The sequence below is a fragment of the Quercus lobata genome, chromosome 1, assembly GCF_001633185.2.
Source record: "Quercus lobata isolate SW786 chromosome 1, ValleyOak3.0 Primary Assembly, whole genome shotgun sequence".
Taxonomy (NCBI): Eukaryota; Viridiplantae; Streptophyta; class Magnoliopsida; order Fagales; family Fagaceae; genus Quercus; species Quercus lobata.
In genome coordinates, this window is record NC_044904.1 from 12034823 (window position 1) to 12062794 (window position 27972).

At 38.5% G+C, this 27972-nt stretch overlaps 3 protein-coding genes and 1 pseudogene across 3 annotated transcripts; 2 read left to right on the forward strand and 2 right to left on the reverse strand.

Moving 5' to 3' along the window:
* Positions 1 to 4571: 4571 nt before the first annotated feature.
* On the forward strand, positions 4572 to 8088 carry LOC115979096 (40S ribosomal protein S14-3-like). Its single transcript, XM_031101064.1, has 6 exons — positions 4572 to 4706; positions 5480 to 5599; positions 5701 to 5746; positions 7031 to 7116; positions 7271 to 7400; positions 7784 to 8088. Exons 1-6 carry the CDS (start codon positions 4704 to 4706, stop codon positions 7849 to 7851), a joined length of 453 nt encoding a protein of 150 aa, XP_030956924.1. The 5' UTR covers positions 4572 to 4703; the 3' UTR covers positions 7852 to 8088.
* Positions 8089 to 10572: 2484 nt separating this feature from the next.
* On the forward strand, positions 10573 to 11202 carry LOC115983482 (germin-like protein 9-3). Its single transcript, XM_031106213.1, has one exon. The coding sequence runs from the start codon at positions 10573 to 10575 to the stop codon at positions 11200 to 11202; it is 630 nt and encodes a 209-aa protein (XP_030962073.1).
* A 1899-nt stretch (positions 11203 to 13101) lies between these two features.
* On the reverse strand, positions 13102 to 13703 carry LOC115986153 (annotated as a pseudogene).
* An 8469-nt stretch (positions 13704 to 22172) lies between these two features.
* Positions 22173 to 23585, reverse strand: LOC115995123. The gene has a single exon (XM_031119563.1). It carries the CDS (start codon positions 23583 to 23585, stop codon positions 22173 to 22175), a length of 1413 nt encoding a protein of 470 aa, XP_030975423.1.
* Between the last annotated feature and the right edge of the window lie 4387 nt (positions 23586 to 27972).

Sequence of the window (27972 nt, forward strand, 5' to 3'; positions counted from 1 at the left end):
AGCTAACGATGTAACCAGAAGGAAAAAAGAAAAGTAAGATTTCATATATACATGCTCAAATGTTTGCACATCATCAATAAATTAGGAAGTTTTCGAAATAAAAAGAAACAAGTTAATCGTTAAAATAGATACGAATACAAAAGCCTAGCCTAGACTTCTACTTTTCTGCTTTTTTGTCAGTCACATCTTGGGAGATAGGAACAGGATCAGGTTCGATGCCCGGAATGACGGTCCCTTCTGGGGAAGGCTGAACAGGGCCAGCACTGGTACTCTGAGGGACCATAGTAAGGAGAGTGGCCTGTGGTGGCTGCGTAAGTGTGGCTGGCTCTTCTGTACTGGACACCTGAATGCCAACCTTGGGCTCAGTAACCTCTGTAGGTGCCTCAGGATCCGCATGCTGCGATATCACTATCACATCCTGAAGTTTTCCCTCTTTGGGCGCCTTGCTAGAGGAACCGCTGGCTTGTAAGTTTTCCGACGGGGTGACCTCTTCTTCGGGTTGATCATCCGTAACCGCAGAGCTGGTGGAAGTGGTCTCGCAGATGGCCGCCAGATAGAATATGCTCTCCGCCTTCCACAAATCTGATGAAGCATCCACCCCAGCTCGCTTCAATGCTTCTTCCCAGACCTGGGAGCAATAAAACCTGCATACTCCAGGAATCTGCGCCTTAAGGGTGGCCTGGGTTTCGGCCACACCCATGTTGTAACCGTCATCCTCGGCCGTATTCTTAGCAGCCTCTGCCTCATTCCTGGCAAACTCGGCTTCCTGCTTTGCCCTTACGGCTTCATCACGGGCATATTCTGCCACTCCTTTCTCATGCACAGCCGCAGCCAGCTGCTTATTTAAATCCTCGATCAGGTCTTTGGCTATTCGCAGTTGGTCCTCGGCTTCAAGTGCGCGCTTGGTTTGGTCCTTGGCCTGTTTTTGGGCACTAGCTAGGCCCGCCGAGACGTTATCCCTCTCGCGGGTAGTTATTGTTAAGTCAGCCTTGACTTTGGCGAGTTCATCCTCGGAAGCTTCGAGAGTTTTCGAGGCCGTTATGCGCTTCTTGCGTTCGTTCTCGGCTGCCTTACTCCTATCATGCACTTCTTCCTCCATCCTATAGGTGGCCTGGAGAGCCTGTCGAGAAAGATGAGCGTGTAGTCAGTGACAAACCAGTGGCATGAGTTAATAAAGTGTTAGGTTTTAAGAAATCTTACCATGCCCAAGTACCTCTTGGTGCTGAGGAAAACCTCCTGCATCCTCATTCTCCTCAGTTCATCCATGTCATTAGAGAGTAACATAGTTCTCCCTAATGCATCCGCCACGTAGCCACCATCGCCGTCTCCAAGGTCCCTCAGAGAGGCCGTCTCCAGTAGTGGACCCCCGTGAAGTATTGGGGCAAGAAGCCAGACATTCGGTAGGGACTGGGACTCAATCCCCTTTCCCTTGCCTTGAGAAGTTTGAACTTCAGTTTCTTTGCCTTTGCCTTGGTGTCCGATCTTCAGTTGCTTTGTGCGCGGAGTCTCATCCTTCTCCTTAGGAGGTTGGGATTTTCCCTCATCCACAACGCCCTTGCCCTTGGGGCTCCTCTTTCTCTTGGAATCAGCCCTTTCAGGTCGAGGAGGCCGAGCTGGTTGGGAGGAAGTGGAAGGTTCAGGGCGGGTGAATGGTGGCTAGAACTTGGTGGAGGATGACCTGGTTTGGATAGTAAGGGGCCGAGGTGGTGGAGGAGGGGCATCGGGTTGTGGTGTTTCCTGTGTATCCTTCCCTGGTTGGCCCTCGAGGAGTTGGAGAAGAGGGGTCAAGGGTATTCTCTTGACTCCCATCTCGGCTTGAGAAGAGGTGCCTATGGACGACAACTTCGCCTCGGACAAAGCTGGGTCACCTATGTCACCAGGAGGATCCTCGGATTGGTAGACTCGGTCAAAAACCTCAAAACCTTCCTCGGGCCGATCTGGCTCGCTCTCGTCCTCTGCAATCTGATGAGACGAGGAGGGACCCACCTGCGGGACGTTCTCGGGGATAGCTGGCTCTTGGGAGATTAAAAATCCCTTCTCAACTACGGTAATTTTGGGAAGCCAAGGACGGCGGGTACTGATCACGTGCTTTGTGTCCCCAAATGACTTTTGAACAGGAGGGTACCCTAATATTTTGTGAGCTGCTCGGACTTGGCCATCACTGTCATTCATAAAAACCGCCGCTTGTAAAACGGTCTCCAAGTCCGCCCGATTGACTAAATGAAAATGCCGTGTGTAGGCGTGTTCATCTACAAAAGCAACAAACATATATGCATGGTTAGTTATCGAACGACATTAGATTAGAATGGTTTAAAGGGTTATCCCTCTTCCATTCCCAGTACCCCACCTGGTTCTCCTTCTACTACGGGGCATGGATCGCCATCGTGCCATTCCCCAGAGACGATAAGGAAATTCTTATTCAGTCCCTTGTTGGAATCTGGGAGGCACTGGATCAACCGAACCCTGTCGTCCCTCGACCTCATGTAGTAGGTTTTCCCTTTCAATTTCTGGAGGTTATAGCACCAGTTTACATCATGGTGGGTCAGTCTTAAATCCATCTTCTCATTTAAAGCGTCCACGCAACCCAAAATCCTAAAAACGTTGCCGGCGCACTGGGTAGGGGCTAAACGGAAATGCCTGAGGTAACCCCTCGTCACTGGCCCTATAGGGATTCTCATACCTCCCTCTACAAAGGTAAGGACGGGAATTACAATCGCGCCCGTTCCCCTCTTAATGTGCCATTCCCCTATCTTACAGTGCTCCAGACTTACGTTGGGGGGAATCCTATAATCAACGATGAACTTATTCATCGCCTCTTCGGTATCGACTAATTTCCTCAATCTCAGTTTAGTCATCCTTGTAATTTACTAAAACAAACCCGACCCGTGACAGGAAAGACAGGGAGTCAAAGGGAAATAAACTCGGAAAAGAAAAAGTACGAGTTAATGGAGGTAGGGAACTTACATAAGAGAAGAATTACGCTTCGGATAGACTTTATGTGCTTGAGATAGACTCGAATTTGGGCGGAAGATCAGATGAACCCAGGATACACGCACTAAAACTCTTAAGTGCAGAACTGAAGAGACGGATCCATCTCCAAAAAAAAATCTTTTATACTTTCTAGGGTAACTGCTCACCATTTCCCGCCCAAAGAGGCCAAGAGATCAACACCATTCGATTTCCATTACACCGTTGAACGTGGTAAGCACAAAGCCGCCCGTATTTAATGAGGCCACGTTTCGCCTTCCAGGAGCTCTAGGAACGTGCTTTGGGCAGGTGAAAGGCCTCGGGAACCGATAGGTGATAATGACTGACAGGTGTTGGCGGATCTCTGATGTCATCAAAACCCTCCTATCCGTCCGAGGAGACGGATAGCAGGATTTTGAGGGGCTATTGTGGGTCCGGGAAGTTTACAATCTGGCCCAAACTCTATCTGGGCCCATGGCCCGTGCCGAGGAGGTCTCTTGCCGAGGACGAGTGATCGATGTCCAAGGCAAGGGGGAGCGACTGAGAAGCTACCCTGTCCTCGGTACTCCTGAACTTCGATGGGAAGATCAACGTCCTAATGAAGGTAATCCCTGAACAGCCCCCTGAAGGGGATGTGAGTGGAATGGGGCCCACGGGGAAGCAAAGTGTAAAATTGGATCAGAGAAAATGCGTCCCTCCTTCAGTAAATGCGACTGCCAATACCCAGAGTTGATTAATGGGAAAAGACGTTTGGACGGTGTAAACTTCGATCCCCGCAACTAATAGAAAGTAAGAGGGGACGAGTGATGGGATGGATACAGAAATAAGCACCTGCCTAACCGACAAGTGGAGGGCTAGGATCAATCAAGACAGACTATATAATAAAAAGGTAGGTGCACAAATTGGGGGGCTGGGAAAAATGGCCAAAAACCAGAGCCTCCCAGCCCACCTCCAGGAGAAAGACTTCAGGGGTGAAGGAAACATAATAATATACGAACACCACGAAAAACCCACCGTCTGGTGAATAAGGCCTAACCTTTCAAACCCACGCTCTACAAATGACATTGTTTGGGCCTTTTCCCGTGCGAACCCAACACTGTTAGGTTCGTCACGAATCGTGGCCTTACAACTTTCACTTAATTGTGAAATTTAAAATTTTAAGATTTGATCAGAAACCACTATAAACCATAAAAGGAATTATATAATTTATCAAAATTTTAATAAAAAGTAGCCATTTGACGTAAATAAAGTTTAACAATTTGCTATAATAAAAAGATAATCATTTCACACAACCACAATATTTAGTACTCAAATTTTTGTTATATAACATTTGAAATACATTATATGATTAAATGGATTTTAAATTATTGTTTTTTTAAAAGCAAGTTTCAAGTTTCAAGTTCTAATATATATATATATATATATATTTTTTTTTTTTAGGAAAAAGAAAAAGAAAAAGAAAAAGAAAATGTATAATGAGGGTCCAAGGCTTAAAATGAAAAAAACACGACAAGTCAGGGTGCTATTTAACAATACAAGTAAAATGCAGGGACCTACGCATCAATTCACAAAAACAGTTCCCGAACCCTTAAAACCCTAATCCCCACCTTCTCTCACATATATAAACCCAATATCGCGACCTGTGTCTTTCTTCTCCATTTCGTCTCGAAGCCAAAGCCGCACTCCTCAGCCCATCAATCACTCTCAGCACACTCTTTCATCCGCACGAAGCAGCCATGGTAAGCAGATCCAATCCCATCCCTAATCTTTTCTGCAAAATCAAAACCCTTATGTATAATAATACTTTTTTGTTGTTGCAATGCTTAGCCAGTGTTGTATACTTGATGAAATTTTGGGTTATACTCGTTAAAGTGATAGAGCTATATTGGGTTCTTACAAGTAGACGTTTTTATTGTGCAAAGGTTAATGGGTTTGTCACATTTTCTGATAGTTGGTGGTTTATACGCAATTGCCAAGGTCTTTCAATGTTTTATCTGAAATACTGTTTGTCTTTAGTTTTAAATTTTTTTGGAATAGCTATTGAGAGAAATAGATGCATCTGGGTGTGCTGAGTTTATAAGCTCACACAAATATGATTCAATGCCATCTCTGTCTCTAGATACGGGGAGTTGTCCATCCGAACTTTTTGTGTCATTTTATGTGTGAAGCACTGCTAAATTTGAAATGGTGGTATAGTTGGACCAGCAATTGAAGTAATTGGACTGTGCTTTTTAAATGTTACTTCAAAAGATTTCGTTTTTCGTAAGTGTTCTAGTACTTCTGGTATATGCTTATTAAAGCCGTGCATTTGTTCTCCTCTTCTGCGTTATCGTTACTGCTTATGTTATGCACTTATACGCTCTTTTGTTCTGGTTTGAGTTGCCCTTCCCCTTCTCCTAGTGATCACTCCAAAACGAAAAAATGTGACACTTATTAGTATCTGAAATCTTGCTTTTTGAGAGATAATATACTAATTTTCAAATTTTCCTTATATTTTGATGGGGTTTCATAGTCGAGGCGAAAGCAAAGGGAGCCAAAGGAAGAAAATGTGACCCTTGGGCCTGCTACTCGTGAAGGAGAACAAGTTTTTGGAGTGGCTCACATTTTTGCATCCTTTAATGATACATTCATTGTAAGTATCATTATTCATTTTTGTAAAGAAGATATTTGCTTCTCTAATTACAGTGTTCAGAACCTGATTATAAATGTATTTTTTTTGCTTGAAAAATACAGCATGTAACTGATCTGTCTGGCAGAGAGACACTAGTTCGCATCACTGGTATGGCTATCTTACTTCCGATTCTTTAGTCAGATGCCAATTTGTCTCTAATTGTATTTTTAGTCATAAGTTCTCGACAATTTTGATGCTTTTTAAAATTTGAATCATCCTATTTAATCAAAGAAAACTTATTAAGGGTTCACTTTGGGCTGTCAGTATAGGCCTAGGTTGTGGGTGGTTTGTAAGAATATGTTTTTGGGTATCTAGTTAACTTCTTTCATAGTGGATAAGTTTTTCTTCTTGTTCTCTATCTCTCTCTCTCTCTCTCTCTCTCTCTCTGCCCCCATGTGTCTGTGGGTGGGCACCTCTTATTTTTGGGAATTGATTATTCTCCATTTCAGGTGAAATAGAGAAGAGTGCATTTTAACTGTTAGGATTTTATTTATTATGTCAATAGTGTATATGATGTCACATCATTTTAAATAATGTAGCACATACATCTTTAGATTTGTAGTATTTAATTTGAATATTGAAATGGAACCATATCAATTGGAGAGGATCCTTTTCCTTATTTTTGTGTACCACTAGAGACAAGTTTTTTCCCCCTATGAGGGCATTGATGGGCACTCTTTTTTGGTAGGGGAGGGAGGTTGTGTGGTCTGTTAATCTACTGCAACCCTCTTCCCTTTTTTTGGCTTGGAATCAAATTGCAAATGTAAACAGAATATGACACTAAAAATATATTAACAAAAGTAGTAAAATTGTAAAAAAAGTACATGTCAATTACTGAAGCATCATGGAGGTATGACTTTGGATATAATAGATTGGTGTAAAAGAGCATGTTGTTCACCCTGACTAGTCTTTTAAGAATCGATCCCCAAATTTTGGGACTAAGGAATTGTGGTTGTTTTGTGTGTTGGGGGGGGGGGGTTGCTTTTTTGGGCTAAGCATGGCAGTTGGGTTTTTGTGTTGTCTTTCATGCATTTTTTAGTTACAAGTTGTTCGTTTGTTTTTGTTATATATATATATATATATATATATATATTTTTTTTTTCTTTTTTTCTTTTTCACATGAATGCTCACGTGCATGGCTTGGTTGTGTTTTTCTATATGCCTGGGCATTCTTTTGATCTTCTCACATCAGTAAGGGCATCTATGATTACATCTAGAATAATTGACATGTAGCATGTGAGTTTTTTCTCTCGTTTAAAATCTTAGCAAAAAAAATGATTTCTTTATGTTTGCATTTATGTGCGTGTAGTATAATTTCCTTGTGTCCATCTGATTAAATTTCATTCTTGGTGCCTCATGAAAGGTGAATATTAATATTTCTTTAAAATGTAGGTGGTATGAAGGTAAAGGCCGATAGGGATGAGTCTTCACCCTATGCGGCTATGCTTGCAGCACAGGATGTATCGCAGAGATGCAAGGTTTTGTTTCTGTCCTTTTAGTTTACTACTTCATACTATAATAAATTTATTTTGAATTGAGCCTTGCTAAATAGGTTTCTTGGATTTGTTACCAAATAATAAATTTCCTTATAGTGTTTGTTACATTGAACAATTCTTGTTCAATCCTAAGCAGGAACTTGGCATCACTGCTCTTCATATCAAGCTCCGTGCTACTGGAGGAAATAAAACCAAGACACCTGGTCCTGGTGCTCAGTCTGCACTCCGGGCCCTTGCTCGTTCTGGAATGAAGATTGGTCGCATAGGTAAATTTCTTACTATTCGAAATTCATGAAATGTAAGCATTGCCGTTCTTATTTACGTTTCGTTGTATGCCATAAGTACCTGCTGGGAGATGTGGATATCTTGAAAGTTTCTGGTATAAGGTTTTTGCAAAAATTATTGCAACGGTGGATGAATTTTTTAGATTAATTCCAATTTGGGCTTGTTTTACCTAAGTCCTGCATTGGTTTTACCAGTTCTGTTTTTGTCTGGATGGGCATCTGCCTTACTTCAGCTTTCAGAGATTCTTGGATTGGGCTATACATATCCATCCCAGGAAAACATAATTTTTTAAAACTCTAGAACCATGCAACTCTTTGGAATCATAATGTGGCCTTGAATCTTACATTGTGTTTTATGTTCACAGAGGATGTGACTCCCATCCCTAGTGACAGCACTCGAAGGAAGGGTGGTAGAAGAGGTAGAAGACTGTAGGCTGGCTTCTTGCGTCAATCATCTCATTATTCAACTTTGGTGCTGGTAATGAAGTTGCTTGGCTACATCTTGGAAGGGTATTAGTTGGCATATTTTTGTAGTTTTTGAAAATGGTTGACTTTTGCTTTATATCAAGCTTATTAATGTAGAATGAAGGGTGTGAGATTATCTATGGAATTTGTGTTCACATAAATGAATTTTTTGACTTGATGTTTCCAATTAGTTTATGTTTCTCTATTGCTTAGTCCATGCTTCATTGTTGTGCATTCATCATGACATGCGATGCTTACTGAGATTGCCCTTTATTTCTAGGTGTTGACTAAGGCAAGTCTTATGGCATACTTCATCCAGTAGGCCTAGAGTTTAATCCAATTATGAGTTAAAAAACAATTAATGTGGCCGATACTCTGCATGGGATAAGGGTCTTTGCTTAGCTTGTCTATTTTGACTGAAACTCATTGGTGATAATTTCATCATCCTTAAATGCAAATATATTACGTGGTGCTTTGTATTTTCTTCTTTTATCTGGTACAGTTCCGAAGTTTTGAATTAACGTTTGGTGTTGGGATCAAAGTTATCAATTTTGTGCTATGGTTGCAAAATTTCGCACTGCTTGCCAAATTGGTATGTTTGAGCCCTTCAAAACGTGTTGGTCTGTTTTGATTTGTACTGACTATTTCAGCTAGTTATGGTAATTTGCCCCATTTTCTTCTTTGTAAAGTTGGCCTGGAAGCAGTGTCGTAAACGACGTAACCTAACTTTGTTAAACACTGAATTATTAAACACATATGATCACCTATCAAAGATATTTCTGGTGCTGGTCAAAGCCATCCCCTGAAATTAGCTCAGCTTTGGAATTGTAACAATTGTTGGTCAAACTCTAAACCGGAGTTTTAAATTGAACCATAACATAACAGCATTGCGGTTCTTCCTATTCAGTTTACTGGTAGCACTCTATGAACCCAGCTTGAAGAAGTAGCAGAGCGTGTTTAAACCATGAGTGAACAGTTACGCTTTACCCACATGTTGCTTGGGCCAGTTTAATGTTGCCCAACTGGCTGTGGTTTGAAAAAGTGTCACTAGTTAGTTCCGATATTTAGGTAACTCACCTAGCTCTTTTCTGTTTGAAAAAACACTTTTAAAAAATAAAGTAACTCACCTAGCTCTTTTTTGTCTGAAAAAACACTTTTAAAACATAAAAGAAAGCGAATATGAGACACTCTCTAGAAACCCCGTCATTCATCCAATCATTAGTCCATTCCTCCAACACTCGCATCGCCTACATCACCTGGGACATCTACATCAATATGTTCAACTATCTCATCCGTATTATCATCCAAAATAGATTTTTCATCTCTCATATTCTCACTATTTTCCCCATTATCATTTACATTTTGACCTAGCATTTCCACTAAGTGACTCCTTGTCACTTTCTACGTACGATGTTATCTTATCGGTTGGCCATGCAACATGTATCTCACACCCTTATATTACACATCATCATCGCCAGTAATCAATCTTAACCCTTACTCTAAAATACCCCCAAGGATTAAGTTATGAAACCTAGTAGTACTCTTTGCCCCTTCTTGAACACACGTCTTGTATTTCAAAATAACTCAAAAGGTTAGGATTAACATTATAAACAAAACTCACTTTTCCACCTACAGAAACTAGATCTAGGTTCCACTCAAAAGACCCATCTTTATAAATCTCAAATGAAAATCATAAATCAACCATCTACTTACTAAGAATTCCACATTAACACAATTAAAAAAAGAAAAAACCATGTTAGGAACCATAGACTATAGTCATCAGAAAAGTAAGGGAACACTGAGAGTAAAAATCCCTAAATGTGGTGTTAGGGGAGACAAAGCACATGGGGGAAATTAACAATTCATCATAGAAGCCACAATCAACACATGCAAGCTCAAATGTTCTCTAGATGTTAAATAAACAAGGGAGATAAATAAAATGGATATTATTTCAAATTTTTTAACCAAATCTACAAAATTATAAACAAATTTCATATGTCATATTTATCAATTGTTTTGGAAAATTGCAAACCCTAAGTCAAGAACTTACCTCGATTCTACGTTAGCGATGCAAATGAGATATTCTTGGTCATAGTCAGTAGAAATCCCAAATTCTTATGCTGATGAAACCCCACTGCTGCTTCAATCGAAAGAATTTGGGTACACATTCCTCAATTTCATAATAGTGAGAGAGAGTTTTTCTAGAGTGTCTTACATTTTTTTTCTTTAATTTTTTATGACTTAAAAGTGTTTTTCTTACGAGAGAGAGAGAGAGAGAGAGAGAGAGAGAGGTGTTTCAAGGCTGCATAATAGAGCTAATTTTTGGTGGGTAAAGTAACATTTTTAAAATTATATGTAGGCAATATTAAACTGGCCTAAACTATAGGTGGATAAAGTGTAATTATCCCAATCATAAATCATATGTAATATATAAACTGCCAAATGACAAAACTAAACAAAACTGCAGCTACAACAAGGACTTCGATAGTTTCCATCTCTAGTTGTCAATATCAACAAGGCCTGCAAAAAGAGTACACTGTACAAAGTCACCTTTCGGTAAGATTCTATACGGACAACACCCTATAAATACTGGCCCTTCTATTAAGCCCAAGCACCTCATTCCACCACAATAACCATCATCAAAGTATCATATTAGCCTTTCCATTCTCTACACCTCAAGTTCTCTTCCATGGCCTCCAAAACTTTCACAATGAAATTCTTCTCACTACTAATTTCTTCATTTGCTATTGTCCATATGGTAAAAGCCGGAGATCTAGACATTCTCTCTGATTTCATAGTCCCAGCTAATGTCACCACAGTTGATGGAAATTTCTTCACATTTACTGGCATGCGTGTCCTAGTCAAGGCAGCCCCTCCCACTGCCTTCAAGGTCTTGAAAGCAAGCATGGCAGAGTTTCCGGCTCTCAATGGACAGAGTGTTTCCTTTGCTGTCCTCCAATTCCCGGCTGGCACCCCTAACCAACCCCACACTCATCCTCGTGCTTCTGAGCTCCTTTTCCTGGTTCAAGGTACCCTTCAAGTCGGGTTTGTTGATACAACCAACAAGCTCTTTACTCAAGCACTACAAACGGGTGATATCTTTGTGTTTCCTGGGGGACTTGTGCACTTCCAGTATAATGCTGATGCACAAGTACCGGCTCTAGCGATTTCAGCTTTTGGGAGTGCAAATGCTGGAACTGTTTCAATTCCCAACACTTTGTTCACTACTGGCATTGACAACAATGTCTTGGCTAAATCCTTCAAGACGGATGTTGCCACTATTCAAGCTCTAAAGGCTGGTCTTGCCCCCAAGCCTTGAGGATAGCATTCATTACAAGGAGCAGCTTCTTTACGATATCTAGTTGCTCTTTGGTGTTTTATGCTTTTATTTTTATTATTTATTCTTCTTGTTTATAAGGGTGTGTACTATGTATCACCAAGTTTGTCAGCAACGCATGTTGTTTCTCTTATCTATCTATCTAAGCTTTTAAATTTTCCACATTGCTGTGGTTAACTTATGAATGCATATGCATCAAGGGTCCAAACTAATATAGAGTAAATTGCAATGTTCTTGTTATCCAAGTATATGCACTTAATGTTGATTAACTTGATTGGGCCATTTAGCATTCGTAAGTTGGAGTCATACTATGGAGCCAAAATATGTGCTGACTTACACAGATATTCTCCTATTGAATGAGATGAAAATATTAAATATTCATAGGCGGTTTTAGTAACCTGACAATTGAATTGTGAAGTAGTTACGAGGCATAGTAAAGTCCTAGTGAGGATTTTAAGGGGAAATATGGTGATGACCTTACAGAAATGTTTGAACTCTGAACTGGAACAAGGTGAGGCATGAAATATAAATCCTTCATGAGCTGCTAAATTATGCAAAAAATAATGAAGGCACTATGCGCAGTGGCCAATTGCTAATTCTTTTTGACACCGGAGGGTCTCATGAATAACAAATAACTTAGTGACAATTGAACATCAAATTAGTGAATTCTTAGCAGAACCTCACATAATTTTTTGGGGTCATTTTTAAAATTTATTCCGAAATGATCCTGAAAGAATTAACTAGTAAGTCATGGAAAATTCTATATCTCTAGTTTTCAAGTATCAAACAGTGTGCAATTTGGAGTTTTCAAGAGGAGGTTATGGCTATAGATAATTTTGAATTCTATTGCTTGTAGTCGTGTCTTTTTGCTTTCCAAAGTGCATTTTCCAATTCCTAAGTCCTGTCAGTTGTGTTTGAATATTTGGTCAAGTCTTTGGTATTTATTATGGCTTTTGTTAACGAGTGTCCTAAGGGCATATTTCAAAAATTTAAGTCAAACTATGCACATGTCACTATTTTCTTATTGATCTCGGTCCATTCAGTCCACTTCGATCCATGTTGATTCAATTCGGTATAGTTGGTCCATTCAATCCACTTTAGTCTATTTCGGTCCAATTTAGTCCATTTGGTCCATTTCAGTACATTTACTTAAAAATGGACAAGGACAAGTTTGGGTTGAGAGTACCTATCCTAAAGATATCTCTAATACTATTTGTAGTGCTATACCATCATAGCCTTGATAGTTGAGATTTGGAGGTGCAGTTTTTTCAACGAAGCTCCCATAAAGTAGAATTGATGCATTGCATTCTGTTTGTGTTTGAGAGAGAGAGAGAGAGAGAGTACATTAATGTATATATGATGTACTAATTTTATAACCATGAGATTTATTTGGCCATGACTTGAAGTATAATTTCAGTTCATTGATATATAGGGGCTAAGGTACTTTTTGGACCCTTTAATGGTATTTTGAACCTTTATCTCTTTCCATTAGGATGTGATGTCTCCAGATTCCAATCCCTCTTCTTTGGTATCGGAGAAAGGATGGAGAAGACATTAAGCCAGCTCATTGCATAACATTTAGTGGTGCCTTCAAGCTCATATAACTTCATCTATTTAATGTTCTACTTTATCACGCTAAAGTGACGTGAATTTAAAAAAATTTGGATGCAAATAGCTATCCAACAATGTCGAAAAGCATAAAAATTGATATATCTTTGATGATAGATAAGAGAACAGCATTTAATGCTGATAAGCTTGATGATACATAGTCATACCCTTCTAAACAAGAAGGATAATTATTCCCAAAAAAAAGAAGAAGAAGCACAAAACACGAAATAAGCAGGAGATATGGTAATGTAGTACTCTTAATGAATGCTATCCTCAAGGCTTGGGAAGAGCAAGACCAGCCTTAAGAGCTTCAATGGTGGTAGTATTGGTCTTGAAGGATTTAGCCAAGACAACATCGTCAATGCCAGTAGTGAACAAAGTGTTGGGAATTGAAACAGTTCCAGCATTCGCACTCCCAAAAGCTGCAATTGCTATAGCATGTTGATTTGCATCAGCATTGTACTGGAAGTGCACAAGACCCTTTGGGAACACACAGATATCACCCGTTTGTAGTGTTTGATTAAAGAGCTTATTGGTTGTATCAACAAACCCAACTTGAAGGGTACCTAAAACCACAAAAAGAAGCTCAGTAGCGCGAGGATGAGTGTGGGGTGGGTTAGTTGTGCCAGCTGGGTATCCAAGGACACCATAAGAAACACTCTGCCCATTGAGAGCGGGGAACTCAGCCGAGCTTACTTTAGAGACCTGGAGGGGCCTCCCCTGTAAAGCTCACGCAAGCCAGTGAATGTGAAGAAAGTCCCATCAACGTTGGTGACATTTGGGGGGACAATAAAATCAGTGAGGATGTCTGGGTCTCCAGCCATTGCCATTTGGATGATGGCAAATGAAGAAATTAGTAGTGAGAAGAACTTCATGGTGAAAGTTTTTTGAGGCCATGGAAGAGAGAACTTGAGGTATAATATGGTACTTTTGACGATAGTTTATTATGTAGTGCAATGAGGTGATTTGGGGTTGATAGAATGGCCAGTATTTATAGGGTGTTGTTATGCGTATGAAAGGAAATGTTAATCGAATTTTCACCCCTTCTGCAGTCCTTACTAGAATAAACATCTAGAGATAGAAACTATGAAGCCATTCTTGCTGTAGCTGCAGGCAGTTGTCTGGGTTTGTCGTTGGCTTATACACGACACCCACAAAGTACTAAACTTTTCTTTATCTTTGATAATTGATAATACAATAACTATCAACTACGTGCTCTGCTACCCCTTGTAGCAAGATTGTTAGGGTGATATCTGTAAAATGAAGACCCTAAATTTAGTGTTGAAATGAAACTCAATAAATATCATAAATACTAACTTGTTCAAACTTTGTTCATTTTTTTTTTTTGGTCCAACAAACACGTGGTTTCTTAAAAATTACTTGATGTACTTATTATTTTCTCATATAAAGTAAATGCTATAATTAATATTTTTTAGGCCTTCGCTAAACTATGTTAATAGTTTTTTTTTTCTTTTATTTTATTTTCTTTTTTTCTTTTTAATTTTATAATTTGATAGTTGAAAAAGAAGAGATTTAAACTGTGGATGTCTCTGTTGGAAATGCCCTATAAGTCTTTGAAGAAAGGAAATGAACGCTTTGCCCTAGCAAAGATGCATGAGAGAAATTCACCAAATTAGGGACATGAAAAAGAGTTAGTCAATCTGCAAGGCTCTTTGCAAATCTATGCTAATAATTAATACTAACTAATTAAATTATATTGAAATTATTTTATTTGAATTAATTAGATTTTATGATTTTTGTTTGTGAACTTATCAAAATTAGATTCACCAACCAAGTATTGTCAAAATTTTAATAATTTTTTACTACAAAATGAACTATTTATATAATCAATAGATTTCAAATAACTAAATAATTATTTGATATCTTATGATGAGCTAATTTATAAATTTACACAATCTAATTCCCGGGCTATATAATATAGTATTATATATCTATAGTATACCTATGATGAGTCATGAGCTTGTTCGTGAATATATTATTATGTATGAGCTTTACTCATTTGTTAAATAAACAAAAATAAATAAGCTTTATCTTGAGTTGGGTCCGATCTTCATTGGGAATTCCAACAAGCAAATGCGTGATTGTATCTAATAGTTTTAGTTTATAGATAACTGATTCTTTGCAACCCTCAAATCTATAAGGAATATGCTTAACAATTTTATTATAAAATACATACAAATTGACTTAACAGTAAATATTATTGATATCACATCATCATACATAATAAATAAATTTCTCAGGATCTTCTTTTCATCTTTTGTTTTGTATTTTAGAAGTTGACGTTATTATGTAGCAGTAAAATTTGCCGTATCTTGGATTAAGACGTTTTGCAAGTCATGTAATTTGATGCCAAGTTTTGACTGTAACACTTCTTTTATATGCGTGAGCTCTGATCCAGCTCAGAAAATGTAATAGATGAGATTTAAGCAAATACATTTGCATGAAAATATTGGAGTGTGCCAGTTATCTCATTTTCTTTGGGGGCATCATCTGGCTCATTTCAGCAATCCAAAAATACACGTCCACAATTTGGGATATAGCTGAAGAAGAGCAAGATCAGAACAAGCTTACAATGAACATTATACCCAAGCTAGGGACTAGTTTATCAATTGGTTTTTTCTCACTAGGGGGAATGCTAGTAAACCAACATACACACTAGCAGACCTGTCATATCTGTATCTGCTTCTGGTAGTGCAAATGCTGGAGCTATTTCCATCCCTGCCAATGATTTTGCCACTGGCATTTGATAATGTATGGCTTTCAGATTGATACTGGGGCTTAGCACTTAAAACTGCCCTCCAATTTCTGTGGCTATTCACTAAGAAAATAAGATGTGGGTGCTATTTGAAAATTCAATTATCAAGTACTAAACAATTAAAATTCAACAATAAAACTTATAGATAATAAATAATCAATAGCTTATTGCTACGAACTCTATGACTTGTGAGATCACAACTTCAATTATATTCTATATATACTCTCAAATAGTAGATTTGAAATCGCTTTTGAAAGAATTGGGATTTGTCTCAACTTTTTAAATTTATTTTATTTATATGAACTTGTGGTTTGAAATTTAGCCATTTCTTGGTTTTGGATTACAGGTTTGGCCATATAGTGGATCACACTAGCATTTCATCGGTTCTTTCTCTGAAAGATAAGGCTTCTATTTCTACCGCAAGAACTATTTAGGTATGTATCCCTTACAAGCATACATGAACTTCAATTGTCTTTTAATATATGCATGCTTTATTATTTTCCAATAGTTTTCCCGTGCATCGCACGGGCTAGTGACTGGTTAGTATTGTTGTGCTCATTGTTGGTTCTGTACCCTTTTCTTTTAACTGGTCTCCTTCTCATGCCACATCTCTTCATTGATAGATTTATTGATAGATTTAGTTGCGCTCCATGTTTTCGGAATTACTGTTTTTCGAGTCTCTCATATACATTTTCAATGCATGATGTCTGAATCATTGTGATTGTAGTATTTCGGGTTGCAACTGTTTTTGGGGGAAATATCACCTCACAAGTAAGATAAAAAAACCCTTTCAAAGTGACACAATTTGGAAAACTAGTTGTGGGGGAACTTATTTCTATTTTGTTATTCTCCTATTATCTACAAAAACAATTATCTGTCCCATGAAAGAAAAAGATTTTGATTTTCGTATTTCCATGGACGAAAACTTTTTCAGTTTAACTCCATCTATTTTAATATCAAATTGCTGAAGAAGAGTTAATATTAGTATATATTCTAAAACGTTCACCCTAAAAGACTTTGTAGAAAATTTTTAATTCTAGATAATTTATTTGAGAATGGATTTCATTTAAACAGGAATAAAAAAATTAAAAAAAAGACACTGTATGACCGGATCTAAAGGAATTTATGGAGGCATTGTGTTCATCATTGGCCAATTTGGTGTTTGGTTTTAAGGGAATTAGGCTGCTTGAAGTGGTAATTTACGCTACTTTTTCCCTAAAGTAATTTACGCTACTCTTATTTAGAGGGTATTATGTAAACAAGTTTTCCATGTAATTTACGGTATTTTTTTTTTTTAAAATGTAATTTATGCCACTTTATTTTAGAGGGTATTATTATATTATATATTTGAGCTACTAGATGATGTTACCCAATTTAACCCTCACCTGAAGTGGTTGTTATCTAAGAAATTGTTGTAAACATATTTATTTTGTAACATAAATTATATTTATCATTTGTATAATTCTATGTGAAATTCAATTTACATTTCCTCTTTTATAGACTATTACTTTACTGCTCCATTAACAATGTTACGTGCATTTTCTCAGTTTTAAGGGTAATTGATATCTTTGAAATCTAATCTCTTTTTAAGTTTTGTTATGGGGGTGTAGTAAGTGGCTAACAATTATTGATTCCTTCACCGGTGAAATAAGTATATTTCGAATTTCAACTCTTTTTCACTTTTGTTATGGATGTGTAGTAAGTGGGATTTTTTAAAACGTGTAGTTTTTCTTATTTTTATAAACTTTTAAATAAAGATAGGGTCACACGAATTCCCCACTGTAATCTTAAAAATTTCCCTAAATATAAGGATATGGATGGAAAAGTGGAAACACAAAACAAATCATTGACCGGAAACAGGAAACGTAGGTATTAATTATGAAAAAAAATCTATATAACATTCATCGAAAAGTATAAACGTGTATGAGTACAACAAATTTAATCTATCAAATACAACTATAAACTAGGCTTTCAGCATGCGCGTGCTCAGAGTCTCTTCAATTTTTTGGGTAAGGGTTAATTTACAGCATTTATTGTAATTTTGGATTACTACATTTTCCAATCATAAAAAATCCCAAAAAAAAGAAAAAATGAAACAAATAAAAAAAACGTATGGGTGTGATGAGTATTATGTGCGGTGAATCACAATGCCGTACTTTTTTTTTTTTTTGTTTGGAAAATATAGTAATCCCAAATTATGATCAATGCTTTAAATTAATCCTTATCCATAAAATTAGAACAACCTCTGTGCACGTGCGTGCTCAGAGGCTAGTATGTGTTTAATCTACTTTTACGATCTCTTTTTATTTTTTTGGTGTAGCCATTGCATAACTAATCGATAATGCATATAACGAGGTAGGTTCCTTTCTGTTATCATTTCAATGATTGTAGTTTTTCTTCAAATATGCATATGTTATTAGTGAGGTTACCTTATCAACATTCCAGTTGAAGGAAAAAAAGAAAGAAAGCAAATGATCATTCAATATAAAAGTCATCACACATTGTGAATATGGTCATATTATCATAAAATTAAAACCATGTTTGTGGACCTTGAAGAGTACATATAATAATATACAAATACTTGAGAATCACATTAAAAAACTTTCATATAATCTATGGAAGCTACAAATTAACCCTAAAGCTCCTACGCTACAATCCCTACTTCTCCAATCTGTTATGTATTGCCAAAGGCAATCATCAAGAGTCAGATGGTGGCGGAGGTGGAAATGCACTGCTGTACTCTGAAAAATCTGCTCTCAACGCAGCAACCTCAGCAATAAGCCCATCTAAAAGCTGTCCATGAGCTGCTTGAGTTGTCATAAAGGTCTCCATCATAGCACGAAGAGATAGGGGAGGAGGAACAGTGGGGTCTGCAGCTGTGCTGTGAGCATGTACCCCATCGTCACCAATGTCAGCAACGGTACCTGTAGGATCAACAGGACTCTGCTCAGCATGATCGTCTCTAGTGGTGGACTGTACTCGTGGCCTTTTTGATGACCCAACACTCGGTCCAACATTCCTCTTTTGTGCAGTCCGCTATTTGAGAAAGGTGGCTCCTATAGGGGCTGTGATGTGGATCAACTCTAGGGAAGGAAAGTTCTCTACCCCTACATAGCATAGAACCCTATAGATGAAAACTGGGAAGAATAGACCATGCTTCTTACTCTTACTCCTATGCGCCCCAACAAGCGTTTGATAGAAAAGGGAAGGAAAACAAATGGAGGCATCAGTGACGAGGGCATACAAAAAGAAACACCTCTCTCTAGGAATAGTATGGACATGGGAGATGGGGAAGATGTTGTGACAAGCTATCCTAAATAAGATATAATTAAGCTCGGTTAAGTCACTCGAGTTAATTCTTGGCTCAAATCCCAATGTCATTGATCTTCCACAAAGAAGAGTCATAACATTAGATATAGGAGGACGGTCCGAATATGGATAAGTAGGTGTTCTAACACGAGGTACATCAAGAGCAATGGATATATCATTCTTAGTTATGACAAAGTATCGACCTCAAATCCAAGTAGCCAAATCATCATTAGAATGAATTTCGAGATTGGAATAGAACTCTCTAATCAGTGCAACTGGAGGGGGTTGTAAATCTTTACATAGAGACAACCAGTTCCTACACTGTAGATTCCTATGGACAGCAAGTGGTAATTCATCTAGATTGATTTCTCGTTCCGGCCAAATTTTCCTATACTGAATTACATTTTCAAACCTTTGCGCCTTTGTAACCATTTCAAACGTTGTTTCATCAAACACAATTGCAGGCTTAGATGAGGAGGTAGACACTCTTTTGGCAGGCTTAGATGAGGAGGCAAACACTCTTTTGGCTTTGGTTTTAATGGTATTAGACTTCTTAGGAGCCATAACTAGGATCTACAGGTGGGAATGAAAGCACAACAGAAAACCAATATTTAGAACTGCGTTAGAGACACATAAACACAATGTACATATGCATGACAAAAAGACTGCATGATATTGATGCACAATAAGCGTCAATGAATGAATGCATTGAAATGAAAAATTTTCTGTATGTACATGAACATTGACCCATACAGTCAAGTTATTTGAGAACCATGCAAACCCACAGTGTAAATTGTGCAGCGGGTGTAAAACCAGTCACTACCATCCATCAAACTTACCATGTGGTCAATTTCAGGCAATTATACCCAATTCAACAAAACCCCAAATTCCACGAAGAACAAGATTGGCGAATGAACCAACATGCATACCAAGATGTGAAAATTTTGAATATAAACGATAGAAAACATCTCGCCAACATGCATACACAGCAACCTATGAACCAGTTCAGATCAAATGAAGCAATACATCAAAATCCCGAAATTCCCAATATGAAGACATGAACTCTAATTTTTCATTTCTCACAAATCATGCGTTCTTTGCAATTAAAGGGTAGAAAACGTGTGTACAACATCCATACAAAAAAACCCATTACCTATTTCACGCCAAAACACCAACACCCATGAAAATCCCCAAATTCCATATTAACACATGAACCCTAAATTGAATGGGCTTGTAGAAATCAGCTATGTTTATGTAATTAAAGGCTACAAATCGTATGAACAACATGCATATGTAAAAACCCATGACCCATTTCAGACCACAACACCCAAAATCATGAAAATCCCCACACTTGCATAGTTCGAAATTTCAGCTTTCACAGGGAGATTAATGCAGGATTTGAAATTAATTTGAATGGGAAGCAAGGGTAAAAGAGTCATACTACAGTTGAGGATCGATGTTTGGAACCCGGGAAGTCGCTTTCGAGCTTGAGGAATCAAGAGCAATCGACTGCTGCTACCGTGGGGAGTCCTGTGCAGCAATCTAACATCAGCTATGCTTTTTTTTTCTTTTTATGAAACAACAGTTAACACTGAACTGTGTAAATAAGGAACCACATAACTCGATAATGGAAGGATCGAGTACCATATTACTCGCTTAATATAAAACCGAGTTACATAATTTGGACCGATCGTGCACTAATCAAGTAAGAATCGATTCTTACAGACAACTTTGGCTGGACTTGTGATGGATCGCAAAGCTACTCGCTTTCTGGGAGAGCGAGTACTTCAATGTTACTCGCTTTCACGGACAGCGAGTAATTGCTACGTACTCGATAATTTAGTTATCGAGTTACTTAAAGTAACTCGCTTTCTCGGAGAGCGAGTACTTGTTGGTTATATTATTTCAGACACCAGTTAGTACTCGATAATTATATCATCGAGTACTTAAGTAACCCGCTATCCGCAAAACTGAGTTTTATATTATGACCAATCGAAACCAATCGGACAACAGTCGGTTTTTTCAGACAATCATGGCTGGACTCATGACTTCCTCGATTGGTCGCGCAGCAATCGAATAACAATCGATTCTTACAGTCACACATTGCTGGACTTATGCATTTCGATGGGTCACAACCAGTTCGACTGATCAGTTATTCTTCAGAAATACTCGATTTTGTTGAAGTCGAGTTACATATTGAACTCGCTTAATAGAAGATCGAGTAATATCTTGTTGCAGTACTAATTCAGAAACGACTACATGGTACTCGATTTTTCCACTACCGAGTTATTAATGTTGAAATCGAGTTTTGTAGAAAAACCTTCCGCTACATATTACAACTCGGCTTGCATGTTTTTTCCTGTTGCAGCTCAGTCAGTTTTATACACCAGATATGTTCTGTTTATTACAATGTTCATGAAGCAACAAGTGCATGGCATGCAACACACTTGTTGCTTTTGAGATTGCCCCTGCTATATAAATATGAATGCAACAAAGTTGGAGAAGTTGGAAATCATACTAAAACAGCTTAGTGAAACCCCATTGCAATAACTTCGTTTTTACATGTAACTGAATTGTTTGCTTGACCGGCTTAGTAAAACCCCCATCCATTACATAACATTAATGCCACTAACAAAGAGCATGACTACATAAGTACAAACTTTAGTATCAACTTCTAAGCAAAAATTGACCAATATCATTTGTCTTCTCATCATGGGCCTGTTCAACTGGTGACGTTCGGTTGCTTCCAATTAAAGAGGTAGGGATCATTCTGGCTGCGCAACGTATGTCCGTTAGCACCCATCCACCTTGGCTGTTGTACCTACTGTAAATAGTTAAAAAATGTTATGTACACTGGACTTATATGAGTTATTAACACGCAACATAGGCAGAACAGGAAAAATTTACATGACTTACGACGAATAGTGTAACAAAACAACTGAACAACCTCATTTGCCTATACATGCATGAACACCAGTGTTTGTTTCATGACTAGTCCAAATACTTTCTATGGCAATAGAGAACAAAGACACTACTACTGAGTTCTTAATAGTGCCAATTTATATGACAAAAGTTATAGGAGATATATGACCTTTACCTATGATGCAGCTCCACCGCTAGTTGACTCCGCATTTCGAGTAGGACATGTTCTACAGTTGTGCCCCTCTTGGCGACACAACCCACATCTTGACTTGGGTCCATTCTCAATCCATAGGGAGGTCGGCAACTCCCTATCATTCTCGTCCATCTCATTGCGAATTCATGTGGACTTTGGCCGACCTTTGTTTCGGATCAGTTGCGGATTAGGCATCACTACTCTAGTTTCTTCCAGATCCGGCCATGCTAATCTGTCTTTCAACGGTTGGAATATCGGTTCATAGCTATGGTACCTATGACTCATGCTATAGCAAGGATCAATAAACTGCTGCGCATCGTGCTTATACTTAGCACAAATTGCTATTACGTGTGAACACAGCATCTTGTATGCTTCCCATTTTCCACATGTGCATGTCATACCCCGAAGATCAACCCTGTGCATGTGTTGTTCGCCCCCATTACTTAGAGGATTACCCGGTGTGTCAACCTGATATAACCGCGCTTGTGTGCACATCCGTGTCACCATATGGTCCTTTGCCTTCGCTTGGTTTTTTTCGAACTTGTCCATGGCATACTTGCACCATTCTTGACCCGCTTCCAATTGCTCTAGAACGAGATTACGACGAGCGTCAAAGTAGGAGTTCACTTTGAAGAAGGTGTACCTCACCATTGCCGTGATTGGCAAGCTGCGTGCACCTTTCAGCACTCCATTAAAACACTCTGATAGGTTGGTTGTCATTGCTCCGTATCGACGCCCTCCGTCGTGTGCAAGTGTCCACTTTTCTTTGTTTTCATTTTCTAAGTACCTGTGTGCAGCCGGTTTGACATTGCGAATTAAATCCAGTGTGGGCTGAAACTTTCTAACTTGATTCGCGCTTGCTGCCCTCCATACCATATTCTTCAACTCCGGAATTTTCCATTTTGTGTTAACATTGCTAACTACATCGCGGAGGCAATACCGGTGATGGGCCTGGGGAGGCTGCAACCAAGTCATCCTTATGTCATCAAAGCAAGTTTTTATACCCGAATGTCGGTCAGAGATGATGCAAAGATTTGTCCGGTCCGTAACATATCGTTTCAGGCATGCCAAGAACCATCCCCATGTCTCCTTGCTCTCACTTTCAACAACGGCAAACGCGAGTGGATAAACCTCGTTGTTAGCATCTGTTGCCATTACTATCAACAACTTCCTCTTGTACTTGCCATAGAGGTGCGTTGCATCGATACTTATCACCGGCCTACAATACTTGAACCCTTCTATACACGGACCAAAAGCCCAAAAGGCACAGTTAAATGTGCAAGTTCCCGGCACACTACGGTGGTCGCACTTCAACTGTGTCACTGTGGTTGGATCTACATCTTTTAACGCTGCCAGGAACCGAAGCAATTCTGCGTATGACTTATCGAAATCACCATAGATGGTTACAACGGCTTTCTGTTTTGCATCCCAAACCTTATAGTGAGACGCCCAATGGCCATGCTTCGCATGAAGAACACTACGCAGGGTTGCTACTGTTCTTGAAATGTCTTCCCGTACGTATGACTCAAGTGTGATGGCAATGAACTTCGAATCCATGATCCTTCCATCATGATCCACTTGGAGTGACGAGCAAGTGTGAGGACCCTTACATGTTGTGATCATCCACAGCTTGTGCCTTTTGCTGTAGATAGCTCGAATTGACCACAGACATGCATCGTGTACACACGTTACAACCAATCTCTCGGGGTCTGACTTCATGTACTTAAATTTTTTATTGAGCCTAACAGAGAACATGGTTGAAGCGTGTTGAACCGCAGCTTTATTCTTGAATAGCATCCCCTTGCTCGGTTAGTCCCCCGGTCGCCAACTCAGCAGACCTGTTTCCAGGGAAGGTGATGGGTCATCAATGTCATCCCATGTGTTTGACGTGAACCATTCGGGGTTAGGGTTCGAATTATTTTCTGGTTGTAGTTCATCTAACAATTCTGGATTCTCTACCGGTCCATCGTTATCAATGACCTCCTCATACACATCTCGAGTGTCATCCATTTCGGTTGCCTCGTCCAAGTAGGTTTGGATATCTTCATTTTGGTGAGTATATCCTTTATCCTCATGGGTATGGATAGACCCTAACACTTCGACGTCTTCAGTATTGTCCATAGCAACCCTATTCCATGGTTGACAATTGTAGGGCAAAGATGTCTCGGGTGTAACTGACGGGTACACAACGGTTACAGGAACTGATTCTTGCTCTCCAACTCTACTGCCATATTGCGAACCCCCGTCGACATTGAACCAGTGTGGACAGTTACATACAAGTCAGAACCTATGAATTGCCCTGCCCGCTTTATCACTCCCCACATTATATTTGCATCATTGTCACATTGTAACAGAATTGAATTGTAGAATACTTGGGTACCTACTAGTTGCTGCGAAGCCCGAAATACAATGGAGATGTCGTGGGTATCCTTGTCTAACCCCATAGTTGACATTATCTTCCGTTTAAGTTTTCTCGTGTGTATCCTACGTTTCACTTCAATAAGCGTCTGCTTTTGGTTCGGACCTCGGTATGATAGCCCGTGCAAATCATTAATATATGCCTCCCCGTCGTAGTAAACATAGAAGTAATGTGGACTCATAACGAACCTAAACCACAAATAGTAATAATTGTATCATGCTGCGTAATATTGTAAAAGCATAGGCTAACTATACATGCCCTATGTTTGGGTGTTCATGGAGGTAAACAAACCTAAGCAAATTATGCTAAACATGCTAAAAAATACTATTGAATAATTATATCGTCTACTCCATCAGACTTCATTTCGATAACGAAAATGTTTGCATAATGTGGTCGGGTTTCATGCTGGATATTGTTCAACAAATGAGAACTCAAAAGCATTGCAAATAAGCGAGATAATTCATACCATGCAATATGGACCACATTATTATGGTCATATACCTCCCATTGAAGACCCACAACATTCAACTAATTTATGTTCTCAAAAATTGTACCACATTATTATGTTCAAATACCCCCTATTGAAGACCCACAACATTCATATTATTTGTGTTCTCAAAAATTGTCCACAATAGTATTATGTTCAGATGTCCCCATTCAAGACCCACAACATTGAAAAAATTCGTGTTGCTCTAAGGGAGATAATTCATAAGCATTGAAATAATTCCTAGCATGCAAAAGCATTGCAAATAAGGGAGATAATTCCTAGCATGCAACATGTACCACATTATTATGTTCAGATACTTAGCATTGAAGACCCACAATATTGAAATAATTTCTGTTCTCAAAAATTGTACCACATAATTTTGTTCAGATACCCCAATTCAACACCCACAACATTGAAAAAATTTGTGTTGCTGTAAAGTGTTATCAAGTATTATTTACCTATCAACTGAGATGTTGACAGAACAGAGATGAAGTGCACTTGAGAGAATTAGCGTGCTTTGTGCAGATGGTTAATTGAAGTTGAAGCTGGTACTAGCTGTGACACAATGGTTGCAATCTCAGACCGGTCCACATCCAGAATTCAGAACGATAGTGTCAAATATAATTGGTAAGTGGTCCCAGAAAGTTGGGCGGGTGGGGGGTGTGTTATGGTTGGACAGTACTTGGCTCAAAAGAAATCGAGTTATGTATAACTCAATTATATAGAAGCCGAGTACTATTAAAACCTTGTACGTCATAAAACTAACTCGTCCCTGCACAAATCGAGTTACATATAACTCGATTCTTCAGACACCGAGTACTATTAAAACCTACAACTACCAGCAGAACGCACAGTGATTCTGAAATGGAGTTTAATAAAACTCGTCCCTAAGGAGACCGAGTATTATTTACTTCACCAAACTGGCCGGTAGGATAGTTGTTTATACTCGCCATTGGGAAAGGCGAGTTATATGTTGTACTCGATATTTTTACAATCGAGTACTACAGATATTCCACTTTATATAAAATGACAGCTTCCTCTCTTTCTGTTTGGGGGTATTGGCAGAGGAAAACATTCAGACATGGAGAAGAGAAGCCTCCTTCGCTTCTAGAGGTAACATGCCCACCTTTTTTTGTACTTGTCATTAAATAATTTACCACTGTACAAACCAAATGCTGATTATGCAACTGTTTGTCAGATCTTTGAACAAGAAACGTCAACGTTGCTGCAGTCCACTGGCACCTGTTGGTAGAGCAACATGGTACATGTTTATCTAATACCTCAGTATCGAAACTTCGTAAGTTCTAACCCTAGCACAACAAATATGGTTTTAACATACAGTGTTGTTGTACGAACTCTTTTAGGGTGGCAGATACTATGTTGTTTTCGTTGGTCGTGCTCCTGGCATATACGACAATTGGACAGAAGCAAGTAGACAAGTTCATAGATTCGCGAACGCTGAACACAAGTCATACAAGGATCGACGGGAAGCAGAATCTGCATACATGGAATTCATGCAACGTAATGGTAGGAACGTGCAGTATGGTGCTTCCCAATCGTGGACATCTCCTACCATGTTGCCATCAAGTTTTGAAATGGCGTCTTAAAGCGAAGGAACCAACTATTGTGATGGAGACGTTAGGAACAGATTGTTGAGGTATCAGTTAAACGTTGCCATTGAGGAGCGTGACCACACAAGGAGGATTGCAACCTTGAGTACTAACATGCTAAGTGAAGTGGTAGCCCATGTTATGGGGGATGACGAAGTTCATGATTCGACACGACAAGGAAGCACAAAATGAAGGTGAAACTATGGCTCTTGCTTGTGGCATTTATGAATCTAGTAATACTAAATATATGTGTTTTTATGACCCCTATGGCTCAAGTTTGCAGTACAGATGGGCTAAAGTGTTGTTGAATATCTTTTTTGTTTCCCTTTTGAACGTTAATTTGGAATCTGTCTTAGCCTGTTAGCCTGTAATTGCTTGTATTGTTGTTAACATTGGGTATGTTGTTTTGGTAACTGTACTTGGCTTTGGATAGCCAATAAGTATTTTCTCTATATATTTTTTGCGTAGGAAAAACAAAAAAAAACTTGTATATAATTAAGTTGCGAATATAACGAGCAATAGGTTAGTTGTCGTAACGCTAATGTAATATACCCCGTGTCAGTTATGATTTTGCAGCATGACATTGAGCCATATTGGAACATAAAATCCAGATATGCACACCACCTAGCAATGAAACATGTATGGGCATTTGCCAAACTGTTTCATTACGTAATATGCAGTTATTCGACCTTAACATATAGAAATGTACATTTCCAAATAAATTTAAACATACTTGGGAAGAAAAAGACCATTTCATTCCTTACTTCGACAGAATTGATCATTTGACTCAGCGTCAAATAATGTTGACCATTTTTTCTAAGGACCTTTTGCAGATGAGACATGAGGATAAGGATAGACAGAGTCAAATAATATTGTAACTGATAGACTGTAACTGTTTCATGATAATGGGGAGTTAAATTTTATTTTCTCTGTTTTATATGAGGAGAGTTTATACTTGTACGTAGGTAAGAAAGAGTGGATGAATTTTTTGAAGGCTTTTTTATTTATTGTTTTTATTTCTTATGGATTTATTTTATTTTATTTTATTTTATTTTTTTTGTAATTGTTCAAAACATAATTGTTGTGATAATTGGATTGAGATAAGAATTGTGCTACGATTGACTCTTTTTTTTTTTTTTTAAATAAAGGTAATTGATTTTTATTTTTTTTTCAATAACGGCAGATGTGTGTGTTCTTTTTTGGTACCACATTATTATAAATTTTTTTTTTATCAGTTATCATGGCAGATGTATTCACAAACAAACGTGTTTGTTTTAATGAAATTTTTTTTATAAGTGAATAAAGTAATTTGAATACCATCAGGAGAGTAATCCTATTTTGTAGGCAATGTTTTAGTGCAAGTTAGACATGTATTTTTACCTCACTATCTTTCATTCAATAGTCACAACTTAAATATAGACGTTAAGG

What these genes read in the sequence shown, in the direction of transcription:
- LOC115979096 (XM_031101064.1), top strand. An exon ending in GACACTAGTTCGCATCACTG is followed by an intron (nt 5,747 to 7,030) that starts GTATGGCTATCT and finishes TTTAAAATGTAG; the next exon opens with GTGGTATGAAGGTAAAGGCC. An exon ending in ATGTATCGCAGAGATGCAAG is followed by an intron (nt 7,117 to 7,270) that starts GTTTTGTTTCTG and finishes AATCCTAAGCAG; the next exon opens with GAACTTGGCATCACTGCTCT.
- LOC115983482 (XM_031106213.1), top strand. Translation starts at nt 10,573, where the DNA reads ATGGCCTCCAAAACTTTCACAATGAAATTCTTCTCACTACTAATTTCT.
- LOC115995123 (XM_031119563.1), bottom strand. Translation starts at nt 23,585, where the DNA reads ATGGATTCGAAGTTCATTGCCATCACACTTGAGTCATACGTACGGGAA.